At 38.0% G+C, this 22,704-nt stretch overlaps 1 protein-coding gene across 2 annotated transcripts in view; it reads right to left on the minus strand.

The window, feature by feature from the left end:
• Positions 1–6,888: 6,888 nt before the first annotated feature.
• Positions 6,889–22,704, minus strand: part of TRPA1 (transient receptor potential cation channel subfamily A member 1) — a 74,413-nt gene continuing 58,597 nt past the window's right edge. For both annotated transcript variants that reach the window (XM_064384272.1, XM_021670076.2), the window contains exons 21-28: positions 21,963–22,052; positions 20,268–20,437; positions 19,023–19,152; positions 18,431–18,613; positions 14,753–14,821; positions 10,454–10,567; positions 8,310–8,407; positions 6,889–7,806 (exon numbers count right to left, since the gene is read on the minus strand). In XM_064384272.1, the coding sequence (XP_064240342.1) occupies positions 7,596–7,806; positions 8,310–8,407; positions 10,454–10,567; positions 14,753–14,821; positions 18,431–18,613; positions 19,023–19,152; positions 20,268–20,437; positions 21,963–22,052 (1,065 nt within the window). In that variant the 3' untranslated portion in view covers positions 6,889–7,595. The remainder of the gene's footprint in view (positions 7,807–8,309; positions 8,408–10,453; positions 10,568–14,752; positions 14,822–18,430; positions 18,614–19,022; positions 19,153–20,267; positions 20,438–21,962; positions 22,053–22,704) is intronic.

A 22,704-nucleotide genomic window follows, 5' to 3' on the forward strand; every position in this document is an offset into this window, starting at 1 on the left:
TTTTTCCTGCAGAAAGCCAAAAACCCACGTGGCTTCCTGGGCTGAGCCCTAATTTTGGCAGTTTCCCTGTGGCAAGTATTTGATTTAATAAATTGGATTTAATACATTTTAGATCAAACTGATTTAATAAATTTTCCATCTTATTTAAATGTGGGTGAATTTAGCATATTTATAATTGGCAAGTTTTCAAGTGACACAGGATGGTGATAAATGCACACATTTTTACAATTCAGTAAAAGGGTTTTCTGGTTTCTTTCACCACACTCAGAATTTGAAAGGTAACCATCTGGGTCATAAAGATGCTTGCTGATCAACTGCTGGAGTGGAAGAGACTAGGGTAGCAGAGACTGTAAGTCCCTTGCTGAAGACTGCAGTTTGGCTTACTGGTTTTAGTTATTTACAGGACCTAACCTGTATCTCAAGGACTGTGGACACCATACAGCATCACAGAAAACTTGGTACTTGGAGGTTTATCAAGTTGTGAAAGATTTCGTGTCTGCCTATGGTATCCTGAAAGTACAGATACCGGCAGTCTTGAACCCCAGCTTCTGGATTATGTCCATTTTGAATTATTTAGACAGTTTTTTCTTTTTCTTTTTTATTTTTGAGATAGGGTCTTGCTCTGTTGTCCAGGCTGGAGTGCAGTGGTGCGATAACAGCTCACTGCAGCCTTGACCCCGCTGAGTTCAAGTGATCCTCCTACTTCAGTCTCTTGAGTAGCTGAGACTATAGGTGCCTGCCAGGATGACAGGCTAATTTTTTATTTTTTGTTCCTATGGGGTCTCACTATGTTGTCCAGGCTGGTCTTGAACTCCAGGACTCAAGCAATCTTCCCGCCATGGCCTCCCAAAGTGTAGGAATCATAGACATGAGCCACTTCCCCTGGCTGTAGACAGTTTTGGTTCCTTCAGAATCAGTGATCTGCCTCTGCAAGCCCTATGGATCTTCACTGATTTAGACAGGGTTTGCCATTACTGAGTTGAGTAGACAGAAAAACAAACTCCCTTTGTTGAGCCATTTGATTTTTCCTCATATTTTTCTGTTTTGTGAAAGTCCTTGACTGAAGATCCCTGCTTTGCCTCTGGACTACGTGTGCAGTAATTTTTGTTGAAAAATTTGAGTTTGGGAGTAACTATTCCTGTGGAGCTGTAGAAGAGCTGATTGTTATTCTAATAGATTCCTGAGCCTTGGTATTGCTTCAAATTAGATTGTTGCTAATTTAGAAGGTGCAGGTAAAGTTTTTCTTTCAGGTTTTGCTGGTACTGACATAAGCCCAGACATTTCTGCCCACGAGCGATAATCATCTTCTTCATCCCCTCCTCCATGAATTTTTAAAACAACCTAAATTACCTCTGATAACTGTCTCTTCTGAGAGTTTTCTCCCTCAATACTTATTTTTTTCTGACTCGGTTCTGGAGAGGGGATTATCTTATTTAAGCTGTTAAGTATTTCTGATTCACATACAAGTACAGTGTCCCTCCCTTCTCCATAGGGGATACGTTCCAAGACCCCCAGTGGATGCCTGAGACCATGGATAGCACCGAACCCTATATGTATACTATGTTTTTTCCTATACATACATACTTACAATACACACAAATTAGGCACAGAAAGAAATGATGATAATAATCAAATAGAGCAATTTTAGAACAATATACTAAATTTATGTGACTGTAGTCTCTTGCTTTCAAAATATCTTACTGTACTGTACTCACCTATTTTCTGATCATGGTTGACTGTGGATAACTGAAACTTCAGAAAGAGAAACTTGGGATAAGGAGGACGACTACTGTACCACTTTATACACCCGATTTGTGTATCTGTTTATTGGCAGTCTATACTATTCTGTGGCAATTGAAATGGAAACCTTTTTAAGTAACTGCCACCATCTGCCTTTGGGCTTGCAGATTCCCAATAAATCCTAATAGAAAGAGATGTGGAACCATAGGTTAACATCGCTGTAGGTGTTCCTGAGACCCGAGATCCTCCTGCACACAGGGAGGTCTCAGCCAATGAGGGCTTCTGGTTCCAGCTCTGTATCAATCCCACCCCTAGAGGACGCTGCTTCCCTCAGCAGATTCCTTGTTGGTTTGCAGCTCAGGATCATGACTCCTTTTTTTTTTTTTTTTTTTTTAAGATGGAGTCTCTGTCACCCAGGCTGGAGTGCAGTGGCGCATTCTTGGCTCACTGCAACCTCCTCCTCCTCTCCTGGGTTCAAGCATTTCTCCTGCCTCAGCCTCCTAGAAACCTGTAGACATGCTGGACACCTTTTGTTTGGGTCTGGAGGTAGAAATGGCAAGGGGTATCCCACATCTTCCTGTCTTCTATCTTCTCCCATCACTTTACTAAAACTAACAAGCAAAATCAGAGTGAAATGACAAGACAACTTGCTTCATATTCTAGGAATCAGCCCAGCTCAGTTCACTGTGGCTTCATGATGGGTTAAACTTCACTCAACTGTACCTTCAACAACTGTATCCTAAGTCTGAAGTCTGACAACATTTTTGATAATAATGTACCTTCAGGCAAGAGCAGTTTCAGTGCGAAATTTTCATAACATCATTAGAAAGTTTTTCAACTCCCAATTCTTGCAATTTCCCCTTTCTAGCGCAGTGGATCTTGAAGCTGGATTCTATATCAGGCTGTGCTCCTGACTCTCCTGCATCCTGGGGTTACTGGCCCCAGCTCCCAGACCCTGAGCCAGCATGAGCTGCATGTTCTGGCTAAATGATTTTTAACGTTAAATATTTCTTAGATGTGCTTTGATAGGTTAAAGAAAAATCACTTCCTACCATGACCAATGGTTCTTTGTTTTGGAAAGGTGCAACCAATTTCCAAACTGCCATTTAAATCTCATCACCTTTAAAAATCAGCATTTGAAATAAATGTGTTGCCTAAATGCATATAGTAGATAGAGAACTTGAGGAGTTCTTATGAGTAATAATGCTTATACCCAGTTCTCAAATGATGTATTATTTTTATGGCCTTCTTATATATCACTATCACTTGAAATAATATATCTGACTGGTAAAAGGAGTAGCTAGGTATGCAATGACTATTTTAGCTATATTAAAAGAAGCAATTTGTATGTCTGAGTTTTCACAATTTACAAAATGTCACTTGTGGTATCGTAAAAATAGTGAAGTCATATCAAGTACATGAATTAAATTGTGTTTGAGAAATTTTGGAACCAAACTGGGAAAAATTTTTGAAATGTGAAATGATGGCTAAATTTTTAAGATAGTCTTTACTTTTCTCAGTCTGGATAAAAAGAACAAAATGCTTTAAATAAATGATTTTTCTTTCATATCTTTGCAAATGATTTAGTCTTCCATACTAATATTTACTGAGTGCTGGCTATGTGCCAAGCATTTTACCCACATCAATTCATTTAATCCTTAGCATAACTCTATGAGGTATGTACTCTCTTTTTTCTTTTTTTTTTTCCCAGACAGAGTCTCACTCTGTTGCCCAGGCTGGAGTGCAATGGCACAATCACAGCTCACTGTAATCTTCGCCTTCTAGGTTCAAACTATTCTCTTGTCTCAGCCTGCCAAGTAGCTGGGATTACAGGTGCATGCCACCATGCCCAGCTAATTTTTGTATTTTTAGTAGAGACAGGGTTTCACCATATTGGTCAGGCTGGTCTCAAACTCCTGACCTCAGGTGATCCACCTGCCTCAGCCTCCCAAAGTGCTAGAATCACAGGCATGAGCGACTGCACCCCGTGGAGGTATGTACTCTTGTTACCTCATCTACTAGAGAGTTTAAGTATCTTGTTTAACAAAGTCACACAGTGAGATAGCAGTTAGACTTTCTATGACTCAGGCTTCTTGACTTCAGTGCCTGTGCACTTGTTTGCATTATGTTTGTGGTGTCCCATACCTCTTAACCTTCAAATGTACTTATCTATGAATGTTATATGCAAATATCCACTCAGTGACCTCTTAAGTATAAAAGTCAACGAAGAAAGGATGCTCTTTCGCCTGATTTTTATTTAAGAGATAGTATAGCTTGTGTTAAGAACACAAAATCCAGAAGCAGACTGCCTGAGTTTGCATCTCAGCAATAGGATCTTGAACAAGCTACTCAGCCCAGAAGTGTCATGATTTGTTTTATAAAACAAGAATAATAACTATCATAGCACCTATCACATACACGTTTTGACAATCAAGTGAGTTAGTACATAGTGCTTGGAACAGTGTCTGATACACTGTAAACTCCATAAACCTTTTCTTTTTGCTATTGTTTAATCTACTCACATCAAAATGTGCAACATGGTTAAAATTCAGTGATTTACTCTGACTAGCATGGAGTTGGTACTCCATCAGTGTTTGATGATTTGAGTCTAAAGCCAAAATAAAGATGACAAAAGTGCTGAAATATTTTAATCAAAATTTTATCTAAATGTAAAGTTTTTATTGTAGTACACACATTCCAGGATTTGTTTGGCTAATGGGATTCAGAAGTATCTGGGAGCTTCAGTTTATATCAGGCTACTAATTAATTAACCTCCAAAGAAATTCCATGGGTAATTGGTATAATATGAAAATCCTAGTGCTTTGTAACCCCCTTTATCTCAGGTAAATCAGTTTTCTTGAACATATTGCAATAATGTTTACTGAGTTAGGTACTCTGTATGCATGTGATTGTCCAATTCTACCAACACCATAAAGAATACATTCAATCATCACCATTTTAGAGAGGAGGAAACATGTCCAGAGTCAGTCAACCAAAAGGAAGCAGAGTCAGTATGAAGGCACAAGTTGTCTTCTTGCAAAGCACAAACCTTTCAATTGCTAATGCTAACCATAGTTAACAATCATTAAAACAACAGCCCAAATTGAAGCGGTGGGAACAAAAGGGCAGAAAAGTGGTGTTTAATGCTTCTTCCACCACTTACAAATCATTCAACTTCTTTAGGACAGAGAATCAACAGAAAAAGAACACTAAACTACTTTTTCTGAGGCATACTAAGCTAGTTTTCTTGCAGTCTGTTTCCGGTCTATGGTATTTATTTTCACTGTTTTTTGTTTTTTGTGTATGTGTAATTTGTTGAGCATCTGTTATGTGCAAGGCACAGTGTAGAAGCTCCACAAGATGAAAAAAAAATGAAATAGGATGTAATTATTTGCTTCCTTTGAGAGTACCAGTGTAATAAACCATAAAGCTCAGGGAGTTTACCCTCTAGTTAGGGAAGGGCGTGGCAAGTCACAGTCACCTCTGTACCAGAGGAGAAGTAAGGTCTGTGCCAGTTCTGAGGAGGCAGGAAGCATAATGAGTGGGGAGCATTAGGAAAAAACTTCAAGGTATAGATGCCGTTTAAACTGAGCTTTAAGAGTTGGAGAGAGGACATTCTGCCTCGAAGAGAGTCGAGTTGGAGGTGGGGAGATAAAATCAGAGTGTCTTCATGAAACAATGGTCTTCCAATTTGGAAGAACTGAAGAATACTGGAAGATAAGGCTAATTTAGATTGAGAAGGCAGGTTAAGAAGATTAGGTTACTTATGAAGAAAGAGAAAACCTTTAAGCTTTTAGCATGGGTGTGAAGGCTTAAAGCTCTACTTTAGGAAGATATTAACTCAACTTAGTGTGTTGACTCCTTTCAAGCCTAGGAGCCTGAGAGAATCCTGGTACCATTGATGGAAAATAGGAAATCCAGAGGAGCTGGTTTGTTTCTCTCACCACCGAATTCAGATTTATATGTATTTAATTTGAAGAACTATAGAAATATCGGACTGGACTTTAGGAGAAGTGGCAGAAGAGAGGAAAGAGAGGAAACAGAGCTGGTACAGACCTCAGGGAGGGATGCATGGAGTTAGTCGGCAAGAAAGAGAAGCCAGTGGGGAAAGAGAAAAGAAGCAATCAGTGGAAACAGTGGAAAAGCAGTTCCATATTTGGGGGTAAAGGAGAAAAAAACTGCAGAAAATAAATGAAGACCCATTAAACTATAAGCTTCTTGAGAGTGAGGTTGTTGTAAGACAATGTTTATTTAAATATTTCCCACAACAGGCATGGTACCATGTTTCTCACATTCTTAGCACTTGGTGAATGTTGACTGAGGTCTATATCGTGCAATGCTACACAAAGTCTGAGGAGAGTGAAGACTGAAAAGATCATTTGTCTTTATGATCAGGAGATCTTTGGTCATTGATCCTGTATTGTGATTTTCCAGCCTTTCTGTTTTAAGAAATATAAAGAACAAAGATATTATTTGTATCAAAGATTAAGGCATATACAACATTGCCTCTAGGCCATGTGCTCTGTTGGACCATGAATATAAAAATGCCTGATCTTGTAATAGTACAAAATTGTCCCTCAGCACTCTGCTGGTTTGTATGAACATCAGCATGTTTGAGAATGTGTGCAGGAAGGTGGCAGTAACCAAGCTATTCATCTCTAGAAAAGACCAGTGTGGTAGGTACACAATGAAATAGTAAGCCCTGTACTAGATGGAATACGGTAACACAGTTGTATCTTGTAAACATCATGTCCAGTGAAAAGCAGTAAGAAACAGAAATGAGTAAAAAATATAATAAGTGAGAAGTATGACAGAAATAAAAAACAGAAATAAAAGCTATAACATAATAACATCTGTGTAAATAATAACAAACTCAAAACAACACTGTCCAACATAACACAAGGACACATACGTAGCCAAAGACATATTCATTAGAGTAAATGTCTCCTGGGGGTAGTGAGGGAATAAACATGTGAATCAGGATCATAGAGAATATCAGACAAAACAAGAAAAGACTTTGAAAAGATGAATGATGAGGTATGTGATTAATTCATGATTTGAGTAGACATCAAAAGAGAAGAGGGAATATGTGATGGAGGCAATTTTTTTCAAATCTCAGAACAAAGGCTCATACAATAATGACAGGCATACTATATAGGTTTTACATTTATTATGCTCATTGGCAAACAAAACAGAAAGAACATATTATCTATAGTAAAATTCATGCATATGATAAGGTCTGTTAATTTGTACTTCAACTATATGGCTCAAAGTGACATCAGATGTGTTGGGGACATCAAGAAGGGTGGGGCTATTCATCATAGTATGAACAAAAGAATACACATGGTGCCACCCACAGGCTCTTCCAACACGAAGAAGCTTTCCAACTGGTAGACCTCAACCTAATATTTAAGACTACCATCTAAGGCATTACTAAGTGTAATAGTCACAAATGTGACTATTTTCTAGGGCATCACATATTGTGTAATTAGCAAGCAGGAATTCAGTACTGACATATGCATTCTAGCTTAATAATTACATTTATTACTCCTTTTTATTAAAAATGTGTGTTTTAGCAATTTCATCTTCTACCTATTCAAATAATGAGATTATCTCTCATCAAAGTCAAGTCCAGCTTAAGCATATCTGCAAAGATATCCCCGATACATAGTGATTAGTAGAAAATATGAATAGAGGATAAAAGATAGTTTACTTTTATAAAGCATGCAGTAACCATGATTTCACATGTAGTGAAATCAATTGATTTCTGCTTCTTCCTCCCTCTTTTTAAACTGAAAATTAAAACTAGCAAGTCATGCACCCCCCCATTGGAAGCCTCATTGAAGTCTCAGAAGTTAATGCTCAAGGTTGTGTGTTTTTGCCTTGACTGCTCTCAACACAGTATTCCATCTGCTATTCCTTTGTTCCATCTGCTCTTTCTTAAACCTGTCTTGAAAAGAACAATGGTTATCTTCATCCTCTGTCTCAGAGATGATCTCCATCTTCTGAATGATAAGTTTAATGAGCTCATGCTGTTTTTCCAGAAGAAAAGTAAGATCCTTCAGCCTAAAAGGACATACACATCTCATGAATTTATATTCAGTTCTTCTTTTAGCCCTTCTGAACATAGGAAGACATAGATTTTAACCTCATGGTAGTCATATCCTTCCAGGAATCACATAGTTTTGAAGTTTAAACAATGTTTCCCAAAGTTATACTGTTAGTTCATGGCTAGTTTATTTTTGTTCACAGTTTACAGATAAGAAACTATTATAGAGAAAGGTTAAGCAGCTTGCCCAGGGTCACAGTTATTAAGTACCTAGTTGAATAGGGGTTTGAACTCACCTACTAACTAACTGTAAAACCCTCATGCTTAACTACTGCCCACCACATAGTTACCCCAGGGATCTTCAGAAGCTTTCAGAGCTTTGCTTTATGAATTCAGATGAAGAATATAGCTTATGATCCTCCAAGAGAAAGGAAATCAGCATCTTAATTTTTATTCACTTATTATTGGAAGGCAAACTGATTGTTGAATAGTGGCAAATATGTTGTTGAAAAATACGTACCGATATTTCTGCTTTAATATTTCCATTTCTAAAGATGTGTCAGCATTTGGTATTTCTTGTCTTATTTCTCCAGTGCAAAATAAACAAAAGAATATATGCTGTGGGATAAAAAAAAATAGTAGTTACTCAAATTGAATTCAGTTCAGGAACTTTTTCTTAAGCATGTGCCAAAATTCAACCACCGCTGATACAAATATGCATAAGGCATAGCTATGCCCTCAAGGAACCCACAATTTGCCAGGAGAAACAGACATGTGAAGAAAGAGTTGTGAAATGAAGTCATACATATTATCAGAGAGAAATAAAACACGTACAAATAAAACAGAAGAGGAGTAAATTAGAGTAGGAAATTATTTAGAAAGGGGCTTAGCTGAATTGTTTTATACAATTTTCATGAGAAATGCCCATCATGGAAGGTGGTATTCCATACAAGATTCATTGTTAATTATCTAAAACTGCATTGAGCATTATCCAATACAACTCAACCAACCAATAAAGTTTTACCTGGAGAAACTTCTGGAATGTTATTTTAATACATTTTGATTTAATATCTTTTAAACCATAGGTTGACTGGAAAGGGTCAAGGGCAGATGTGAAATGATCAAGAATGAGGTAATTCTAAGAGTCCAGGCAAGAGAAAATGGTGACTTGCACAGACCACCCAAGAAGTCAAATGGACCAGATTGAGAGGAGGAGTGGGAAGGGACAGATCTAGGATGTCTCCTGGGTGGCTGGCTTGCGCAGGCTAATGAATGGTGCTGACATTGTTGCAAGGAACTTTGAAAAAGGACCGGGACTTTTATACTTTTTTTCCTGTAGGGGATATGTGAGGAGAGGGTTAAACATGAAAGCAGTGAAGTTTGGTTTTGAACCTGCTGAATGTGAGGCACCTTTAAGACATGCAAGTGGAGATGTCAAGTAGGCAGCTGGATGTAGGGGCCAGGAACTCAAGGGTGAGCTCTAGGATAGAGAACTTAGTTGCCAAGCATTCTGTGTTTCCATAGTAATTGTAACCACGTACATGAGTGAAATCAGATGGAGAGATACTGTGGGGTTAGAATAAATCCTAGACTGATACTCTGGGCAACATTATCATTTTATGATGACACAGGGGAAACTAACCTGAAAAGAACTTAGGAAGAACAGTCGTAGAGATGAAGGGAGCCAAGGCATGCTAAGGATTAGCACCCAGTTATTCTTGCTCTTCATATGGTCCCTCTTCCATTATAATGCAATGATCTTGCTTAGTCTTCGATTACTTAATTACTTCATTTTCTATAGTGGACACTCCGTGTGTGTGTGCGTGTGTGTGAGACGTGGTTAGGCTTGTGTCCCCACTAAAATTTCATTTTGCATTATAATCCCCATAATCCCCACGTGTCAAGGGAGAGACCAGGTGGAGGTAATTGGATCATGGGGGTGGTTTCCCCCACGCTGTTCTCATGATAGTGAGTGGGTTCTCACAAGATCTAGTGGTTTCATAATTGTCTGGTAGTTCCTTGTGCTTTCGTTCTCCTTCCTGCTGCCTGTGAAGAAGCTGCCTTTCTTCCCCTTCACCTCTACCATGATTGCAAGTTTCCTGAAGTCACCCTAGCCATGCGGAACTGCGTGTAAATTAAGCCTCTTTCCTTTATAAGCTACCCAGTCTTGGGCAGTTGTTTATAGTAGTGTGAAAACAGATTAATACAGTGTGTATATGTGTGTGTGTATAAATGTGTATTCTTTATTGTGTATTACAAACACTTGACTGTATATACACACACATATATTTACACATAAATGTAAGTGACATGTGACTAGGAAAAGCAAATAAAGTATACCTATACTGTATAAAAGACACTGAAAGGGTATGACTGGTCCCCCGCCCATCTTCTCTCACAGGGGCAGCTCGTATTTAGCACAGATGCTGTGTGTATTTAGCACAGATGCTATGGATGCCTAAAAGGGGAGAGCAAATGTCATCCTCCTCTCACCTAGCTCTTTCATGCCTTGGGTTAATCATATCCTTTTTCTTTTTAAAGTACAATTTCTCTTCCCACAGGCAGAGAAGACTCAAAGTCTACAAAAGGGCCCCCTTAGGGTTAACACAATGAATGAATGTCAAACAGTGTCACTTTACTGATGCTGTTGTTATGTGTACTTACGAATAATATCCCACCAGATCTGGGTTTGTTGGGATACACGATAGTGGATTTCTGATCCACTTTGCGTAGAAACCATAATGGCAGCTTCTTCTCTAAGCTGGTATGAAGTTCCACCTAAAGCGCATTTTGGATTTATTGATAGAATCATTAATTAGTATCTGAAATTTTTATATGGCACAGAGGCGATCATTATTACAGCAAAATGAAAACTGATTTCTGTGTCTTGACTTCTGTGTCACAGCTGGGCTGGCCAGGCTTCCTTATCCCGTAGCTCACAGTCACCTGCCCCCTTGTCTCACCTCACCCACGTGCAGGGCAGCAATTTGTCTTGGAGCCAGAGAAGAAGGAGAGGGGGAAGTTGCTTAAAAGATGAATTCAATTTTAGTCACCTGCTGTTTATTGTTCAGGGATAGTCACCTGATGTTTATTGTTCAATGCTGGAGCTTTAAAGAAGAAAAGGATAGTTCATACTCTTGGGGTGTTGCAATACTACAAAATGTGCACAACTGGACAGTGCGAAATGTGTGTCTGCGTGCACACGTGTGTGCCTAGGGCAGGAGCGACAAAGGAGTGCTTAAATGGAGGAAGACAAAGGTACGCAGTAAAAGAATCAGAACTACCATGCCTAAGAGTATTTCATGAATTTTTCATGTCTGTGCTATCAGGTGCAAAATGGTTTATTTAAGATGAATTTTAAGCATAATTACTATTTTTGGGGATAGTAAATGAGATATTTCATCTCATTTAATTCTCTTTTTGTTTATGTTTACCAAATTTATCTCTGCTTTTTCTATACTCCTTTGTGTCTGATGTATAGGTATGTTTACTGTAACTACTATATAGTGAGATTTGCTTTCTAAGACCAAATACTTTCCAATATCTGAGCATTCATGTGATTTATAGCCATAAATAGTGAAATAGTAAGACCTTTCCTGACACCACTGCTGAAAATTGTGGCCCCCCACATGACTTTTCCCCATGTGGCTTCCTTGCTATTTTTATAGCACTTAACACCATTTAATATACTGTGTATTAGTTCCAGTTTCAAGAAAAGCTGTGTTTTTGTGTGTTTTATTAATAATACCAGTTAAATATTTTCACTGATTTTCTATGATAATTTCTGGGGTTCCTTTTTACCCTTGGCTCTTTAAGGTGATATTACTTTCCCCTTCCCATACATATAGTTTTAGAGGTCACATCTTATTTCCTCAAACTTGATTGAAAAAGATTTATTAAAGCTCGATGTTTGCCAACAGATAAAATACATAGTGTGTCTTAATCTGTTCATTATTTACATAGGTCCCTCAAATATGGTCCTGGGAGAGGTTGGCAAGCAAAGCCCCAAGTCCAGTGTGGGTCTGGTGGGATCCACTGAATCTGGCTCCACTGGGCTCAGGGAGCATCTTTACCGCCTCTAACTGGTGGGGTTTCCAAGTTGAAGGGTAAGATGCACTCTGTGAATTTCCCTTTCGATTTGCAGTGGGGATATAATGTTTATGGACTGCCTACAGCTGCCAAAACTGCGGTGAAAAGTGGAGATACCAAATTTAAAAACACCCAATTCCTTTTATTTTATTAAAAGGAATTGAAAACTAAAACTGAAAATTACAATAGAAATGCATAGAACATTTGTTTTCCTTCCACTTAGGTGCATAGAATTTGGGAAATAGATAGGACCTTATCTGGTCCAAATGAACAGATCACACCATTTTTTGGACTATATAAGCTTATAATTAATGTAGATTCTATTTTGTGTGCTAGCATACTGTATACCATCAGATTTGATAAGTGTATGACTTATGTATTTAAGCCATTCATAAATATTTGGAACACACACACACAAATAAAAAATAAAAACACCCAAACAGCTTCAAGCCCCTCAAAATACTCATGACACCTGTCCCTGAGAAACTGAGTCCCCATAAAGAACACATCTCCCACCATATGTTGTCCCAAAGCCTGTCTTTACTTCCCTTTGAGATGATTCTATGAGAGAACTAAATGGCCCTGTAGGAAATGTATGCTAGCTGTCCCCTTCTGCTCGCAGTTCCACTGTGGGCTCAGATATAGGTTTCAGAATGGATGCAGAGAGTTGCTTAAGAAACAACTCAGGGGAAGTAGGAGAATGGCTTCCTGGTTTTCCAGTTGATGCTGTTTTTGATCCAAAACAAGGCACAGATGACATGGAGGTACTAGGATTTGTCCTGTTTACTTTCAGGGAGCAGAGTAAACAATATAGGTTGTGTTTTCAGCTCAACCCCACTGACACTGTAGTTGAGCAAGCTTCCCCAACACATTTTATTTGGTGCTATTGCTTGTATTATTCTTTCTATTTATTCCCCAAGTTATTTTAAAGAGCTATTAGGGCAGTTCTGAGGCATTGCTGACATACCCGCCAAGTGGTTTATACGTCTCCTCTCCATATCCACCCACCTGGAGTCCTAAACACCATCTTTGTGACAGTAATAACCTGTCATTAGCTCTTCCTGCATTCGATCTTTCCTCTCTAAACCAAGATAATAGCAGATCACTATAAACACCATTTTCATTGTGGAAGGGCTAGCACTAACTCTCCACTAATTTACAAAATAGCTGGAAGCGCTTCATCATTTACTGCCCTTTGCTAAGATTTTTCTCTGCTGGTTTTGAGTAACCCCCCATCATGTGGAGGAATCTAATCACCCACTAACATGAATGATCCTTCCAGGAAAGGAGGCCTTGGGCCAGTGCCTTGGCCATTTTCCCCAGTTTTGATGTGACCCTTTGTTCCTGCTGGCCCCTCCTTTCAGGACGGTATCTATGTCCTGTTAAATCCCAACCTCTAAAACTATATGCATGGGAAGGGGAAAGTAATATCACCTTAAAGAGCCAAGGGTAAAAAAGGAACCCCGGAAATTATCATAGAAAATCAGTGAAAATATTTAACTGGTATTATTAATAAGACAGAAACACCCATAGATTTTCCTGAAACTGGAACTAATACACAGTATATTAAATGGTGTTAAGTGCTATAAAAATAGCAAGAAAGTCACATAGGGAAAAACTCATGTAGGGGGCTGTGGGAAGAGCCACAATTTTAAGCAGTGGTGTCAGGAAATCTCTTAACATTTCACTATTTATGGCTATAAATCACATCAATGCTCAGATATTGAAAAGTATGTGGTCTTAGAAAGCAAATCTCACTATATAGTAGTTCCAGTAAACATATCTATACATCAGACACAAAGGGGTGTATAAAAAGCAGAGAAGAAAGAATTGTGACACATAAAAGTGACGAGGAGACAAGAGTGAATAGAAAGTTACACTGTAAAATGATTTTTCTGTCTCTCAAACTGGTCAAAGTTTCCGAATGCATATAGTCAACTGGTCACCAGATATCCTTGAAGCCTCAGATATGCCCATTTGAATTTGAAATTTAAAGACAATCCAGTCAAAAGCATGAAATAACTGTGTTGTACGGCAGAAAAGTACTTAAAAGATTCAATAGCCAAGTACCTAGCCAGGAACATCTGACACCAAATTTTGCATCAAATTGCCTGCAAAAAGGAGAGATGTCACAAGAGAACAACACTGCATGGATGCAGTTAAAACTTCAACATAAACCATGCTGCGGGGACCCCGTGATTCCCTGCACAAAATATAAGGAGCTCATTCGAATAGAGGGGCTAGGATGCCAGTGATGCTTTGATCCAGCTGCTAGCTACCTGGCTGGCTATGTGTTAACATAACAAAAGATGCTCAGGCAATTTCTCAATGTCTCTCTGCTATGATTGTTCTAGGACATTTTTTTCATCATCTTTGATTAGAGCAGGTATACCAGATAACATACAAACAGACATAGAATGTGACTCCTCAGGATCAAGAAAGCATCCATGCTCAATAACTGTGCTCTCAGAAAAGTAAGTAACGATAATGGTGTTAATTTCAGTAAGTTTAAATAAATGTAATTCAGACAATACCTAAGTTAGGATGGTCAGACTCATGATTTTTGACTTCATGATGGTGTCAAAGTGATTCACAATCATTAGAATCTGTACTTCAGATTTTAAACTTTAATCTCTTCTGGGCTAGCTAGGTATGTGGTACTCTCCTGGGATTCCTGGCAGTGGCAGTGAGCCACAGAACCCAGTCAGCCACATGATCAGGAAGGTAAACAGCCCATACGTTACAGTGTAAGTGTTATAAATTTATGACTGGCTTATTCCTACAAAATGCCCACTTTTGACTTACAATATTTTTAACTTATAGTGGGTTTACCAGAGCATAACACTCTCATAAGTTGGGAAGCACTGTACTTACCTGCATAGCTATCCTCTTCAGTGATGCATGCTTCTGAACCTCAGCAATGTCACCAACTGCCAGACCAATCTGAAGTATGACACAAAATGTAATCACTACAGTTTAACATGCCACCTAAAAATGCTTGTGAGTTCTGTCTTAGTCCACTCAGACTGCTATAACAAAATATTTTAGGCTGGATAGTTTATAAATAGCATAAATTTATTGGTTACATTTCTGCAGGCTGGAAAGTCCAATACCAAGACTCTGGCAGAACTGGTTTCTGGTGAGAGCCCATTGCTCAAAGGGAGCACCTTCTTTATGTTCCCACATGGCACCAGGGCAAAGGAGCTAAGAAGCTCCATCACACCTCTTTTACAAGGGAACCAATTCCATTCATGAGGGCTCTCCCCTCACGGCCTAATCAACTCCTAAAGACCCCACCTTCTACTGCCGTCTTTTTGGTGATTAGGCTTTTATATATAAATTTTGGATGAGATATAAAAATTCAAACCATAGCAAGGTCTCTGTGGCTAAAATGGGAGAGTAGACATATGATCTACTAGCAGTAGCTGCAGAATACTTTGGCAATACACCTTATAGAAAGCTATAAGGCCTATTTACCTCTGCAACAGTGATGGCCACATTCAGAGGTTCAGTACTCTTAAGTGTTATGAAAACTTAAGACACAAATTAATCTGAAATTCATTTCAGTTAAGATAAAAATCCATTATTTTTTGAAAGGACAGGGATCATGTGATATCAGATGCAATTGGGTGTATCCACACAGCATGGGAGGAAACTCAAGGAGTTTAATAACTAAGGTAGACAAGGGTGATTTGACAATGTGGAAAGAATACTAAACTGAGAGAATGATCCTTTTTATATCTTATGTATGTTCAGAAGGAAAAGATACACCCTAGGGGTGGTGGAAACTCTGGTGAGAAAACAGAAATTTCTGACTAGATAGAATTAAGTGAGGGGAAGCTGTTAGCTCAGTTCTACTCAATCTGATGAAATTAGCTCATTTCACTCACGCATTTATTTTTCAGGCACTTAGTTCCTGCCTTTGCTGAGCCAGCGTCTTGCATGCTGCACCAGAAAGGAAAAGCCAGTGACTGCTCTTGAGGAGCTTAAAGTCCAGTAAACTCAGTGAGAAAAAGATCTATCAAGTTCACCACTGTATGCCCAGTGTTTAGTATAGAGCAGGGCACATAATAGGTATACAAAACTATCACAGAATGAATGAAGAGTGGGAGACTATATTCTAAGTCTTGCAAACTAGTGCTGAGAACTGGATATAGTCAGGGAATAGGTTTTGCTGGGCAGGATTATTTAGTTTTGGTTTTTAACTTGCAAGTTTTCAGATTGGTGTTCTCTCCAATTTACAATGACCCCCATCAAAACCAAACATCTCTGCCAGGCACAGCATCTCACATCTGTAATCCCAGCACTTTGAGAATCTAGGTGGGAGAATCACTTGAGCCCAGGAGCTCAAGACTAGCCTGAGCAAGTTGTCAAAACTCCGTATCTACAAAAGTACAAAAATGAGCTGGGCATGGTGGTGAGCCCCTGTAGTAGCAGCTACTAGGTAGACTGAGGTGGGAGGATCAGCTGAGACTGAGAAGTGGAAGCAGAGGTGAGCCATGATCACTCCACTGTACACAAGCCTGGGTCACAGACTGAGAACCTGTCTCAAAAAAAAAAAAAAAAAATACTAACCATCTCATACCTGCTGCTTCACATATTTTAGATACTTGCCTGGGCTCTGAAGACATTTGAGCTTAGAAGCCATAGAAGAGCTCAATTATTAACTTTTAATGGTCACTAACATTTATTAAATGCTTATCATGTGCCAAATACTGTTTTAAATGCCTTTTATTACCTCATTTAATCTTTTCAGTAATCTAGGAAGTAGGTTTTATTATTATGTTTGTATTCTCAAAACTATGGTAACACAAGGAAAGAGCACCTAATAGAGTAAGGTAATTGGAAGGGGGTGGTGGTTAAGGAAGTCTGGCCCGAAGAAATAACATTTGAGCTGTTTTGAAAGCGTAGCATTAACCCATGGTGGGAGGTTTTCGAGGCAAAAGAAAGAGCCCATACAGAGTCTAGGCAGCTTGAAGGAAAGTGTGGCACACTCAGGAGTGGGCTTTTATGAGTAAATCCTGGGAACCGTGGGGCGCTGGAAAAGATCTGGGTAAGATCCAACTCACAGAGACTTTTGCTTGCTATGCTGATGGGTTTGGACTGGATTAAAGCTTTTGAGAGGTATGGAAAAACATTTAAAAGAGCCACTGATGCATTTAGTTTTTCATTATCAGAGCATCACTATGGTGACCATTTGTAGGAGAAAATAGACAAAGCAGTGAGATAAGGTAGAGATGTGCTTGAGACTGCTGCAGCCATTTGGATGAGGAACCGTGACAGTCCAAGCCAACTGGAAGCAGATGTGGAAGCCAAAGAAGTATTGAAAGAACTGAGGAAAAAAGCCGGAGAGTGAAATAGAGACTATCCGCCAATGATGTGAGTCAGATGGCTGGGAGATTCTACTGAGAGGCAGTGGAGATTCTGAAGGAAAGATAACATTAGTCTTGGCTCTGCTGGTTTTGATTTTCCTCCAGGACATCCAGATAGAGATGCACACTGGGTGCCGGATGTGTGGATCTTCAGCATGGGGCCAGCCTGTACTACTGCTAAGCCCGATTCTCTTCTGGACAATTTTCTCCCAAAACATAAACGGTTATAAGAGAAGAATGTGGGCTCTATGTCATTCCCCATTATTCCTAGTCCCATCCTTTGTTTTTCTAGTTCACCAAAATAAAACTCTGGAGTTGTATCAAATAAGTGGATCAAAATACTTATGAGTTTGCATAGTTTTTTTCCAGAAACACTGCCTAGCACAGTCTCTGGTAAATAGTCGGACTCAGGGAAAGTGTGTGGAATATGTGCATGTGTGCATAAATGGATAAAAGAAAAAACAGGCACAAAAATGCCAGTAAGGGCTCTCCATGGACCTGCAGTGGACGCATCTCTGCCTGCATCAGCCAGCATGCTCATGGCTTGAGCAGATTCTCTAGAGAATTCCACGTGGAAGGGCACTCTCATGTCTGCTGATAGTGTCTAGGTTTGACTGGGTTCAAGGTGGCATCTGAATGTCACAGACGCCCTCTGCATGACAGACTTCCCCACTTGAATCTCTTGTCAATGGTAAATTCGAGCATAGAGACAATATATTTCGTCAAAGTCTCTGCCTAACCTCTGACCCCCTCTTCAACTCCAAAACATCACACACCTTCATCTTTATTGCCTTTTCCTGCTTCTAATTCTTCATAGCATTTGTCACCCCCATAACATTATGCTACATATTTATTTGTTTATTACCTAACTTCCTGACTAGTTTGTAATCACACTGGGACTGAATATTGGTCTGCTTTCTTCCCCAGTGTTTCACGGAACTTGTAACAGTTCCTGGCATTTAGTAGATTCTCAGTATTTACCAAGTGCAGGCATCTTTGCATGCCCTGAGCCTCTTGATGTGCCTGGTGCTCCCCAGGCACCAAATGAGTGTTGAATGAATATACAGTGGATACTTTCTCATCTCCCCAGTGGAGGGAGATTAAAGAAGTTAAAAATAATTATCATTATGAAATGTTTCAAATGATCAACAAACAGAAAATGCAAGAAAAAACTACTTACAAGTAAATTCATGAGGACAATTGGGACAAATAGTGTGAAGCAAATAAGTTGTGCAAAGGACAGAACTGGATATGCCAATTCATTTCTCAGATATGGTTCTAGGAAGGACTCTCGATAATTGATATCTCCTAGCATCATGCTGAAGGTCTGGATTATAGAAAGCAATGGAGAGCTGTAGGCATCCTGAAAACAGATGGTGAGGTACAAATGAAATGCAAAGCGTATACAATGAAGTGTTTCCTGCAGGTAGAATGATAAAAATTATACTCAGAATACTTTGTAAAAGTCATAGGTATGTAGCTACTGAAATGCAGTGATAAAATATTAATAAACAGTGGCAAATTTATCAAAAATATGTTATCTGCATAATTAATAAATCATCTGCATTGTACATGAACTTTTTTACAATGGACAGAATTACTTAACAAGACTATACTTTTTCTTTGCAATAAAAGTCATTTCAAAGATACAGCAAACTATTCAAATACTGTTTTATGTAATTATGAATTTTCTAGACTGTTTATATTTAAGTATAAATATATATTTCCATAACTCACAGTGACAAAATCAACTACTGAGGCAACTGTCTTACCTGTAAACTCAGGAGGACATAAAAGCTGAGTCCAAAAGCCAAAAGAAGGAAGACAAATACAACTGTAGACCTCAACAAAGTTTTCAAAATTACCTCCAACATAACAATGAAAATTCCACAATTCTCAAATCTACAAAAATTAAAAAAAACACATTTATTCACTTTTACAGTCAGAATTTACTCATTCACTGACAATATTTATTAGGTATTAAATCAGGTATTAGATTTCACAGAGGAGATCATTGAGGCCAGTTACTTTGAAAAAGAAAACACAAGAATTAATTGAATAGTCATTTCTTAATTTTCAAGCTGTCAAATTATTTTTGCTTTTATTTTCGTTATTAATGTTATCTATTATTATTATTATTCTTTGAGACAGGGTCTTTCTTTGTCACCCAAGCTGGAGTGCAGTGGTGCTATCGTTGCTCACTACAGCCTTGACTTTCCAGGCTCAGGTGGTCTCCTGCCTCTGCTTCTTGAGCAGCTGGGACCACAGGCATGCATCACCCCCAGGCTGCTTTCAAACTCCTGGACTCAAGCGTCAGCCTGCCTCGGCTTCCCAAGGTGCTAGGATTATAGGCATGAGTCACCATGCCAGGCCCTAGTGTTATCATAAATCATTGTACCACTTGACGACTGGACATTACTTCAATGAAGTAGGAGAGAAAAATAATAGCTTCTTAATATAAAAAATAGTTACCAAATGCTTAATAAAGAAATTAGAGAGAAATTGCATGTTGGATAATGCAGAGATTGAGTTCATAAACCGGAATGCACCTAATGCAGGGCACACACCACATGATTTGGACATCTGGCATTGTCTGCATACATTTTTGATTGTCAAAACTGGAGTGGGGTGGATGCTACTGGTATCTAGTGGGTAGAAGCCAGGAGCTAGGAATGCTGGCAAGTATTTTACAATATATATGACAGTCCCTCTCCACAAAAAGCGGAAGAAGTAAGAAGTCAGAAGAAGGAGAGGAGGGAGGAGGGAGGAGGAGGAGGAGAAGAAAGAATTATCTGGCCATAAAGTTCAATAGTGCCAAGTTTGTGAAATCCTGGTCTACATTCTGAACTCTGAAACTATGCTCCAGCCTTTCCTTAATAGAGTATAAAAAAGTTCTTCACATTTTGAAACAACTGGAAAAGGAGTAAGCCAGTTTTAACTTTATACCACTTATAACAGTTTTTCTTTTGATATTAAAAATGCTTAAAGGATGTGGAAATTATTCAAGCTTGTTTTACCTTTGAAGATACAATAAAAAGTTCATCCAATAGAGGTAAATAGCCATTGCTCCACATTGCCACTGCACATGAGCTGGTATTTCAACGAATAAGGGCAGCACAAAAATGATGCCCGTCGTGTAGATAATCCATTCAATAATATTGTTTATATCCATAAAGTAATTCCTTTTCTGTGATAGAAAAGAATAAAAAATTACCACATATTGTGACCTAGCATCTATGGATGACTATATATATGTACCCAGTAATAAACTTTTTCTAGCTTTACAGCCATCTGGAGAGAAGTTTAGGACCAAGGAGCAACATTATGCCATCCTGGATTGACTTCAGAGCCCCTGGGGTATGGATCGGGATCGGAGATGTCCCAGAGTCCTCTGTTAACCTGGTGTTGTGGGAGTTATGCATAAGGAAATCCTACAAATTGCTGGGTTTTCCCTGTGGAGTCCACTTCATATTAAGAAAACTTCTTGGGAATTGCAAGTTGGTTTAGCAGTTCCTGGGGTCTTTCTATCTGTATAAGAACATGAATGTGTAGCTATCTTTATGAACTAAAGCTTGTCTAAAAAGGTTTGAGACATGCACTAAGACTTAATTAGGAAATAAAAACAAATAATAATGATATTTTCAAACTTTTTATGTATTGGGTATTAAATTTCCAATAGACTATTTAAATATCAATAAGAAAATGTAGAGACCAAATCTGAAAGAGAATTCATATAACTTTATAGCTCAATTTAAACTACAATCTGCAATTTTCATTTCTGGAAAATGAAAATGATGGCAAGAATGATTAAGGAATATGCCTTAAATTGTTTAATGTAAAATGCAACATTACAGTGTAACTATCAGAATTGTGACAAATTTCTTAAAGTATCTATACGAAAGTACTTGCAATGTATAATATTTTTAAAATGCAAAGCATTTTATCAAATTTATAAATGCAAATATATATGTGCTTACATGATGCAACAAAGAAAATTTTCACAGAAAGTGAGATGTTGTATAAAAGACATATGATTTATAAAAATATTGTTCATGAACATATACAAAAATAATTATAAAAGACTTTCAACCTCCATACTGAGAAATGAAGGATCCATGCCATTTATGAACCAAAGGAAGGGCAAGCTACAGATAATTTATATACTTGGTTGTGATCTGAACTTGGCTCACTCATTTAAATGGTAGAATATAAAGTAAAAATTTTGCTGTAAAAAGTTCCAAAATTGTATTAAAACTTGGAGGTTTATTTAATCAAGAAAAGCATTTGTGTTAGTAAAGGAATTCAAAGAATGACCCATTTTAAATGGAGTCTTGGGCCAGATAACTTCTTTATAAACATTTACATTTAAAATTATCAAGTTCAAAATCTAACTATTATGTTAGCAAAATCTTTAAAACTATGTAAGAGAAAAGACAGAAAGGTCACTCATAATGACCATTTGTAGCCACACAGATCTTTATGGACCAGTAAAAGTGGAACATTTCTCATAGATATATCAAACAGCGATTTTACCTAAAATCATGTGATTTCTGCATTTTGAAACATTTATGCTTGGTATTTCTAATCTATATGTTAGTCAAGCTATGTAATTTTATTATGACAATATTATTTCAAGTAATAGCTTGTAAATTAATTTATGTTCTGCATATTAAAGTGTTTGCAACTTTAGAGATACAAAATGTATTACATACCTGTTGGAAAATTTGGACCACTTCTTTGCAATACCCAAATATACTTGATAAAAAAACTAAAATCATACACGTTTTTATTAGATATGAATCCTAAAACAGAAAAAGATAAGACATATAGTTATGAGGAATATAAAACACTTTAACATTTCTATAATTTTCACTATTAATTTTTTTTTAATATATATTTTATTGTGTTTTAGGTTTTGGGGTACACGTGAAGAACATGCAAGATTGTTGCATAGGTACATACATGGCAATGTGGTTTGCTGCCTTCCTCCCCATCATCTATATCTGGCATTTCTCCCCATGTTATCCCTCCCCAACTCCCCACCCCCAGCTGTCCCTCCCCTAGTTCTCCGCTACACACCCTAGTGTGTGATGCTCCCCTCCCTGTGTTCATTTTTTTCACTTAATTTATATATACTGTTCACTTTGACTTAAACAGAAAATTGAACTGACGCCAGTACTCATATCATTTACTAGAGGTGAACACACCCTTATTTCAGAATGTCCTTGTTAAGTGAAGTTGAAAATTTGCTAATTGAATTTAAAAAGAATATGAATCTGTAGACCTATATAAAATTGTTTATTGTGGCAAAATGCATGTAACATAAAACTTACCATTTTAAAAGTCTTATATTTTACATGTAAATTTAAATTTTAAAATATATAATTCAGTGGCATTAAGTATATTCACAGTATTATACCACCATCACCATTATCTAGTTCCATAACTTTTTCA

Source organism: Aotus nancymaae, unplaced genomic scaffold (genome assembly GCF_030222135.1).
Source record: "Aotus nancymaae isolate 86718 unplaced genomic scaffold, 86718_ANA_hifiasm-v0.15.2.pri h1tg000036l, whole genome shotgun sequence".
In the NCBI taxonomy this organism is placed as follows: domain Eukaryota; kingdom Metazoa; phylum Chordata; class Mammalia; order Primates; family Aotidae; genus Aotus; species Aotus nancymaae.